General features: G+C 39.2%; 1 protein-coding gene across 1 annotated transcript; it reads right to left on the bottom strand.

The window, feature by feature from the left end:
• Positions 1–1190: 1190 nt before the first annotated feature.
• Positions 1191–1727, bottom strand: LOC143563521 (secreted RxLR effector protein 161-like). The gene has a single exon (XM_077051045.1). The coding sequence runs from the start codon at positions 1725–1727 to the stop codon at positions 1191–1193; it is 537 nt and encodes a 178-aa protein (XP_076907160.1).
• Positions 1728–9843: the final 8116 nt, after the last annotated feature.

Raw genomic sequence — 9843 nt, 5'->3', positions numbered from 1 at the left:
ATCTTTAAGCGACAAGTTACACTTATCTATGGCCATTAGAGTGGCTGGTTTGAAAAAAAGGGGACCATTTTATAAAAAAAATTATTAAGGCCAACATCACACTTATTATACAAATATAGATATCGGCTAAATGTTTTTAATAGTTTTATGTTACTGTTTTCTTCATAAAACACATGCTGACTTAGATTAGTGCTTGAACTACTCATGTAGGATACAGACCCTAGCTAAGATGCATGGTAGGTATTCTAAACTTTTATACAAAATATAATAAAATATTTGGTGTCATATCACCTTCAAACAATACTAACACGTGAGTAAAATGGATAGACACTTGTCATAATCTTTTTAAGGGAAAATAAAAAAAATGCATTTTGATGTTTACAAGCAAGCACTTAGGCTAAAAATGTTAAATTATATTTTTAACCTCAGCTATTAAACTGCTAAGAGATAACTATAGATTCTCAAATTAGGGAAAAGAAGAAAATGTGCATGTTCAACGTATAGTTGATAAGGTATAACCTATTATAAACGTATCGTGGCACTTCAAGAAAATAGGGGCTTCGTTGACAGAAGGATTTGTGGAACCATGCCGGTGAAAGTCATCATCGATGAGTTCTAGGGATATATTGGCCGTGTTGGCCCAATATGGATCTTTGATAATGAATTGATAATAGAAATAAGATGAACAACAATCTTTATTCAATAACTTGAACTTTGATTGAATTGATTAAATGTTCTGATGTTACCCTATTTATACATCACCAAAAGCATGATGCTAAGGGTTGCAACATTTCAAAAACAACAAGATACAAACACGTGTTTTTACGGTTACAAACTTTGCATATGGACACTCTAACCCCTAGACTTTACAGACATGTTTTAGTATGACTTAAACATACTTTTAACTTTTACACTACGACCCTTGTACTTTGATGACGAGTGATTAATCATTCATTCACCCCCTTAATCACGATCATCTTCTTGTCATAAATCTTGAACACCGAGCATTTGCCTCATAGTTGCAAACTTGAGTCTTAAGAGTGTCTTTGCCAGAATATCCGCCTTTTGTAACTCACCGCTAATATGCTCCACATTGATGTGTTCGTTTTCCACACACTCTTTAATGAAATGATAACGTGTGTCTACTTTCTCCTTCCATGAAACACCGAATTCTTCATAAGCGCTATCACTTAAATGTTGTCAACCTTCAGAGTTATCTTCTCTTCCTTCCGGCTAGTTAATTCTCCAAGTAAGCGCTTTAGCCACAGTGCTTGACATGCTGCTGGTGTTGCTGCCATGAATTCTGATTCACACGATACTAATGCAACCGTTTGTTGCTTCTGTGTACACCAGGTTATAGGAGATTTTCCAAAGTAGAATACGAGCATAATAGTTCCTTTTCCTTTGTCTGTGTTGACGTTATAACTACTATCACTATAACCATTTATCTTGCAGCCTCCTTTCTTGTAGATGATTTCATGCTCCTTTGTTCCTTTGATGTAGCGTATCACCTTTTTAACAGCTTTCAAGTGATGATCCATAGGTTCTTGCATGAATCTACTTAGCAATCCCACTGAGTAACATAAATCATGCCTTTTATGCAACAAGTACCTTATACTCCCAATCAGACTTCTGTATTGAGTACAGTCTACATGCGTGCCTCCCTCAGTCTTGGTTAACTTTGTACCCGAATCCATGGGAATTTTGGTCTCATTACTGTTTACCATATCACTAACCTCCAGAATTTTATTGATATATCATGTCTGCTTTATTGCAATCTCACCCCCGAATTAGGTAACTTCAGTCCCTAGATAATATGCTAGCAATCCAAGATCGTGCATTTCAAACTTATCTTCCATTTAAGATTTGACAAGCCCATTTCCTTCTTTGGAGTACCCATGACTATCAAGTCATCAACATAAACTCCAATGATCAGTGTAGAATCCTTCGTCTTCTTTGTATACACTGCTTGTTCTAGATTGCATTTCTTGAAGTTCAGCGACTTCAAATTCTGATCCAACTTCATATTCCAAGCACATGGTGCTTGCCTTAGTCTATACAATGCTTTAGTAAGCATGTATACTTTTCCCGCATTCTTAGGCTCTATGAAACCCTCAAGTTGTGAGACATAGACCTCTTTTTTGAATTCTCTGTCTAAGAATGCTGACTTTACATCTAGATGATGTACTTCCTAGCTATGATGGGCTGCCAAGGCTAAGATTAATCGAATAATTTCGACACGTGTAACTGATGCTAATACTTCATCGAAATCTATACCATGTTCTTGAATATAACCTTTTGCTACTAACCTTGTCTTATATTTCACAATGTTTCCTTATCATCTTTCTTCTTCTTGAACACCCAGTTTAGACCATCGCCTCATGACCTCTTAGCAAAGTAGTCAACTTCCATGTGTTATTCTTGTTGATTGAGTCCAATTCAACATTCATTGCTTCAATCCATCGTCATCGGTAGATGCTTCCTTGTAATTACGCAGTTCTTCCTCCACCATCATAAGCTCTTCCAAATCATCCATGTTTAATCGTCTTGTTGGTGCATCCTTTTGCACTTGTGATATCCTCCTAAAATCTCATTTAGGATATGATCAAACTCATGATGCGAACTCCTAGTCATCTCATGAACCTCTTCCTCTTCATTTGATATAGGTTCATAGGAGTATGCTGGAGGGGTAACAGGAGAGTTTGATTACCAACTTCTCCTTCATGGTTATTGTCTTCGTGAATCTTGGGATTCACCGGTACTGTTTTAATTTCATCAAATCCATGACAAAACTTTTCCAATGCTTCTCTGTTGTACCTTTCTCTTTGATATAGCTATCCCAATTCCAAAATTTATTATCCACGAACTTAACATCACGACTTATACAAATCTTATCTTTTGCCAGATCATATAGCGTATATGTCTTTGATCCTTCCTCCACACCTAAGTAATCCATAGGCGTGCTTCTATCATCTAATTTCTTCAAGTGAGATGATATTACCTTGGCATATACCGTGTAACCAAAAGTCTTTAAGTCTCCTAGATTTGGCTTCCTTCCAGTTAGTGCTTTGTACGGTGTTTTATCCAATAGAGCTTTCGTATAGACTCTATTTAGTACAAATATTGCGTGCCTAAATGCTTCTCCCCAGAAATTCTGAGGCATCTTCATTGCCTTAAGCATGCTCCGAGTAGTAGATAACATCGTCGTGTTTCTTCATTCAACTACTCCATTTTTTGTGGCGAGTAAGGTGATGTTAATTGCCTTGCAATGCCGTTTCCTTTGCAATACTAATTGAAATCATTTAACGTAAATTCTCTTCCTCTATCAGTCCTTAACATCCTTAACTTGGTTTGTAATTCTGACTCCACCTTTTCTTTGAATTCTTTAAATAACTCAAATGCTTGATCCTTCGAGACTAAGAAATAAACCCGCATGTAATGAGACAATCGTCTACAAGTAGGAATATATATTTCTTTCCCGAATGTGTTGGTGGGGATATAGGACTACAAAGATCTCCATAGACCAAGTCTAAAGGTTTTATAGACATGAACTTAGCCTTATTTGGAAATGGATCTCTGTTGAGTTTTCCTATTACACAAGCATCACAGATCTGTATTGGTTCTTCATCTTCTTGCACCAAGTATGACTGTGCTTCACCAACATTCCTTTGTGGACATTCCCTTTGAAAGTGTCCAAATTTCTCACATTTGTGACATCTGACCTTTCTCTTGTCGAACTTCTTCCAACTCTTGTTCGTCCTAGGTCTGCTTGATGAGCCCACTTCCTTAAGATTTTGCTTATCCTGCCATTTCCCTTTTGATGGGTTAAACTTTTCTCATCCACGATTTTCAAATTGCTTATCTTGGTCTGAATTGTTGTCGTGGCGTGTGTACACAATCTATATTGAACGTCTTTAGGGCTTCTTTCTTGAGCCTTATCTGCTCTTCATAAGTCTTCAAATTCCCGACGATTTCGTCAATTGAAACTTCATCTATGTCGGTACTCTGTTCTATAGATGTAACAATCTAGATAAACCGGTCTCGTACGGATTTTAAGAGTTTCCGTACGAGCATGGGTTCATCCAAGGATTTTCCCAATTCACTATCCTAAGTAGTATACGTGTTAATCCTTTCCATGAAGGTGTCTATTGACTCGTCCTCTTTCATTTGCATCATTTTGGAACTCCACCATTAATTATTGTAAACGAACCTTTTGTATTAGTTCAACACCGAAATGTCTTTTCTTCAATGCTTCCCACAATTCTCTTGTCGTTTTGCAACTTGCCACTTGCAAAATGACAACCTCCTGTATAGCTTGATACAGGTACGCAATCATCGCCTTGTCCTTTTGAACATCTGGTTACGTAGCTTCAGTAGGTTCAGTCGTTTCCTATAATTCGTTCACCTCAAGAATTATCTTAATTCGAATTGACCAAACCGTATAATTTGTAGACTTTAAAGTTGGGCATTGATAATGGGATATCGATCCTACCCCTTTGTGTGTTACCAGTGCGTTGTTATTCGGAGGAGTATTCGAATCTGACATCTTATCAAATCGTATAACTTTCACCTTGACTGACTAAGGTTTTCACACTCCTTATAGACAAACCTACTTGGTTCTATATACTAATAAATACAATGATTCAAGAATATAATTTGCAAACCTGAATTTGTATTAAACGAAAACCTGCGAATACAATTCCTTCAGCCACCTTCGATTATTCCTTAATCGAATTTTATTTTTTGAAAAACGTGTTATACGTACTGACAAAACCGAATTAGTCCCTGTATATTTTTCTTTGGTTTGGTCCTTCAACAAAACTCCTTTTTTCATTGGGATAGATCAACTTTGATCTTTAAACTTGGTTTCTGATTCATACATGAACGAACTACCGTTGTGTCAGCCATTATTTACCAGATATCGCCGGGTTTACAACGGCCAGCAAACAGAATTACCAAGCTGCCTCTTGACTTCCGATTACCTCCGCCGGAATATTCTACGCCGACGCACTTTTGATACTACAGGAAAATCGCACTGCTACCCAAAACAAGTTTAATCCTTATTTGTTGAATGTTGAAACCGGAATTACCACCGCCACTAATCCTAAGCGTATTCTTCAGAAAAAGCAGCCGTTGCACAAGAATATAACAAGAATTTCATTATTGAAAAACCGGGTTCGCCGGAAAGCCATGTACCGCCGAATAAATCGAACAATTGCCTTTTTCTTGTGCCGAAACCTTGCAATCCACTGCCGAAACATACAGACACCAATCTACTTTTCAAATTCTGCCCGAAAACGACCTGCCGGAAAAATGCGTTTCGCCGGAATCCTCACCGGAAAAACGTTTTCATCATAAAACACCTCTACCGCTTTTCTTTCTTTTCCGGAACTTCAATATATATTCGGAGAACACCGTTAATAACTTCCGTTGTTCAATTTTTCCCAAAATATCTTGCCGAAAAAATGGAATTCGCCGGAAACTTTTACTGCTATTTCTTTTATGGCCCGAATATTTTTTCTGGTCATGGATTTGCCCACTGTTGATCCTTAATTGTTCAATCTAGCAATCAATCTTGAAATCCTAATGCACTAATGCCAATTGTTGGTCCAATATGGATCTTTGATAATGAATTGATAATAGAAATAAGATGAACAATGATAATATGAACAACAATCTTTATTGAATAACTTAAACTTGGATTGTATTGACTAAACGTTCTGATTGTTGCCCCTATTTAGAATAACCAAAAGGCATGATGTTTAGGGTTGCAACCTTTCAAGAGCAACAAGATACAGACACGTTTTTTACAATTACAAACTTTACATATGGATACTCTAACCCCTAGACTTTACAGACATGTTTTAGTATGAATTAAACATACTTTCAACTATTTACACTACGACCCCTGTACTTTGATAACGAATGCTTAATGCTTCGGACCGTAGATGATGCTATTTTATATCATACACAAATATTACACACACACACATAATATATATATATATATATATACACACACAAAAACACAACTTACAATTTAACATAATCATATCATACATTCGTATATATATGTATATTGGCAAATCTTGGATGAAAACGCACCCGGGGAAGGGGGGTGAAAGACCCGGGCCACCAATATACTTTGCCACTATGCATATATGTGTATATGCGTGCCTATGCATGTGATATGTGAGTATGTGTATGTGATATTATGTATATGATATGTATATGTGTATGTGTACGTGCTTATGTGTATGCTATACATATGATATGCCTATCTACATGTTTATGTGTATAAATGTGCTAAGTGCATGTGTATGTGATATTTGTATGTGGCATAAGCTAAGATGAAACAAAGTACGCTAATATCCTTTGACATCATGGATATTGATAAGTGGGTGCTTGGTTGTAACTAATTGTTATTAATGTTGCATTTTTAGTTTATATATTTATTGGAATGCAATTTCATTGAGTTGTTTTTGTAATAATATAGGTTCAACATGAAGCAAGCTTAAAGAACAAATTCAGTATATAATGAAAGCTCGGGTTTTACACGTATTCTTGCTAATATCAAATTCTTATGTGAAAAACACACGGATGGAAATATGTGAGGCAACTATGAATGGTGAAAGGCATTATTCGGTGTGATTTGCGTTAACTAATAGTGAGATTCATAAAGAGGTTTCTAAGTCGGTTTTTTTAGGTCTTGCATAACAGAGGAGACGGTTCTGAGGCTACAACAGACGCACACAAGTTTTTTCGGAGGCCCGGATTCAATTTACTCCTTCATGCTAGCTTGGCAACAAAATGGATTGAAGATCTTATGATGAGCATGAGTGGCTATTCAACCCGTGATCTTCTCCGGGTGAAAGGTTCATGCATTACGATCAACTAGTTTTCGTTTGGTACTAGATATTGGGATTGAAATTGTTAACCCCTTAAGTTATTTGAATTCCAATTGTGATTTTTCGTGTAAAAAATTCGATTTTGTTGCATGTGTAGGTCCCAACGCGGGTGGATCTAACAACTATTCTTGGATCAACCAAACTCAGTGCTAGTGGAATATCACACCAAGCTACCTTTCGTCTCGGATCTTGAGTGTTTATGTTCGGACGTGAGAAGTGAGAGTAAGAGAGAACTAGAAAGAAAGATGTGAAAGACAAATTGACAAAAGGCTTCTTCTTCTCATGGCATGTATCCTATTTATAGGGAAGCATGCATGAGAAGTGCTTATATTCACTAATGCTCAATGGGTTTCTTTACAGTGGACCAAGGCCCAATACATTCAAAAATAACATTACAAGCCCAAAACATACACAAATACATAACTTCCAATACAAAAGACTTAGACATGCAAAACGGGACCTAACAATCTCCCTCTAGTCTTGAGTATTGGAAACTGTCGGTATCATACTCCAAGAATTCGTCCTCGGAAAGTGGAAGTTCAATAAGTCTCTTGACAAACTTGTTGAATGCTTCAACTATCCGGTCCGTGTTCTGAAGTCCAAGGTCCTCGACAGTGCCCAAAGGTGAGTTGTTGAGCTTTAGTACGTCTTCCTTGTGCAGACCCATCAGCTCGTGCTCGTCAAATACACGAATGTCATGCATGTTTCGGCAGTGTATGACGGCTTCACCCGTGGTGTTATCAAATTCCCAGCCAATGAATTTTCGGAGAGTGTTTGGAATGTAGGGTTCACCATGATAAAGGATATGACTGTCTTTTGGTGCCCTATACCTCCACATTATGCGAGGCTCTCCGGTGGCTGGGTCAATCTCTCTTGGGTTCTTGAACTTCCGACCCTTATTGACTTCAAAATCCTTGCACCCCACTTTCGACTGGTGATGGAGATGAGTGGTGACCCAGCCTTCCAAAGTATCATCATATTCCCCCGTACCCACAGCTTTTCGAAGATAATTGATGTCGAGTTCAGGTAGAGTACTTAGCTCTTTATGGACGAGGTAGATGAGATCTCCGTTTTATCTTCTAATTGCCCAACTACTGTTCACACGATTGTATTTTGCATATACAATCAAAGAGTCGTCGTGATAGAAGTAGTTGAGGGTACGGGTGCTGGCACGACTTGTCACGAGATGTGTCTTCCGTTTCTTTTTATGTGTTGCTTGTGACAAATCGGTGGCTGGATCAATGACAGGAGCGCTTGCAGGTGCTTCTGAAGTTGCTTGAATAGGTGGTGTATCTTGATTTGGTGAGTAGTTGATGTAGAAATCATCTTCAGGTTCCTCAGCCACATGAGATTGAACTGGTTCAAGAGTTTTCCAGGCTTCAGTAAAGTCATCCATCATACCTGCAACATTACCTGCAGGAAACAACTCTTTATATATGTCTTCAATTCTGGAGTCGTCCTGCCTCACCTTGCCAGCAGAGTCGTGTGCAGCAGGGTCTTGATATGTTTATTGAGCATGTGGAGGTGATTGAGTGTTAACTCCACCTCCACCTCCCGCTGCACCGGCTCCTCCGTCTCCACCGTCACCTCCGTCATAATTATCATCATCCTCATCAAAACCGTCGTGGACATTGTCGTCCACGTCATCATATTCATCCTCGTCATCATCACTTTCATCGTCACTATCATCTTCATCATCACCATCATTTCCGTCTCCATCTCCACCAGCTTGGGGTTGAGACTGTTCAACATGAGACATCCCCAAGCTGGTACCTACAACGCTTGCAGCCTGGCCGATCTGTGGTGCAACCCGACCCACAGTCGCCTCTTCTTCCGATCCACCAACCTGTTCAGCACGCACGGCCACACTTGGACCGGCGGTAGATTGGGATCCACCCAGTTGTGCCACAGTAGCAGATTTCCTCCAAGTTCCAAAAACAGAATCAAGACGGGCCTCGAGCGTGGCAAAATCATCATCACGCATTCCGATTAGCTCAGAGGCTGCCTTGTACTTCTCGTTCATCTCTTCATTGATCTTCAATTAGAGCTCATTGAGACGCTCCTGCTGTGCAACCTTAGCTCGGATAGCCTTAATCTCGGTTCTTAGTTCAGTGTTTTCATCAATAAGTGTACCGAGAGAGGAGGATGATGCTAACTGTACCTCGAGCATTAAGACTCTGGACTCTAGAGCTTCTCGTTTAACATCAGCAGAGGTAGTGGCATCTTCAACCTTCTTGAATAGACGGGCTTCAAGTGCAGTGGCAGTAGGTACATTTTTTTTCTAGCGTTTCCACTTTGTCTCCCAGTTTAGAGTGGGATGCCCTCAGATTGGCATTCTGCAGTGCTTCTGTGTTGAGTAGTTGTGTTGATTTTGAATCCGACCTTGGAGTTGATTGATCAAGAGTCGTTGACTTTCTATGAGAGCATCATTTAGCTCTTTCTATTCTTCCAAGATCTGAACCCTTGACAGCAACTTCTCCTTCTCTTTGGCATCTTCAACTTCTTCTCTTTTCTGATTCTATATATACTCAAGAAGCACCAGCTCACGCTCAGCCCTTTTCGCGTTTGATTCCTCTAGGGCGATGATCCTATCGAGGATAGGATCAGCGTACCTGGAGGGGTCGAAGACTTTCCTTTGGCGATGGGCTTTGGTGAAAGGATAGTGGTTGGAGGTTTATCGGAGAGGATGGGTGGTGATGTGGTTTGGAAAGGTAGGGTAATGGATAGGGTAGGTAGTGGTGAGGTCATTGAGAATAATGGTGTGTAGGCTCTTGGTTCTAAGGTTGATGATGGTGGTTGTGTTGGTGGTGAGGAAATAATAGTTTGGCTTCATAGGCTTGTTGATTTGATGGGCGAGCTAAAGATGGCTGAGCTGAATGGCGAGGTTGTTAAGGGTTCGGTTTGTGTAGGTTGTTCGGGTGGTGTGGTTGTTTGT

This window comes from Bidens hawaiensis, unplaced genomic scaffold (assembly GCF_021521415.1).
Source record: "Bidens hawaiensis isolate Kalapana, Puna unplaced genomic scaffold, B.hawaiensis_p1.1 tig00021495_1, whole genome shotgun sequence".
NCBI classification, from domain to species: Eukaryota; Viridiplantae; Streptophyta; class Magnoliopsida; order Asterales; family Asteraceae; genus Bidens; species Bidens hawaiensis.
Note: the sequence above shows the minus strand (reverse complement) of the source record. Positions and strands in the feature narration are given on the sequence as shown.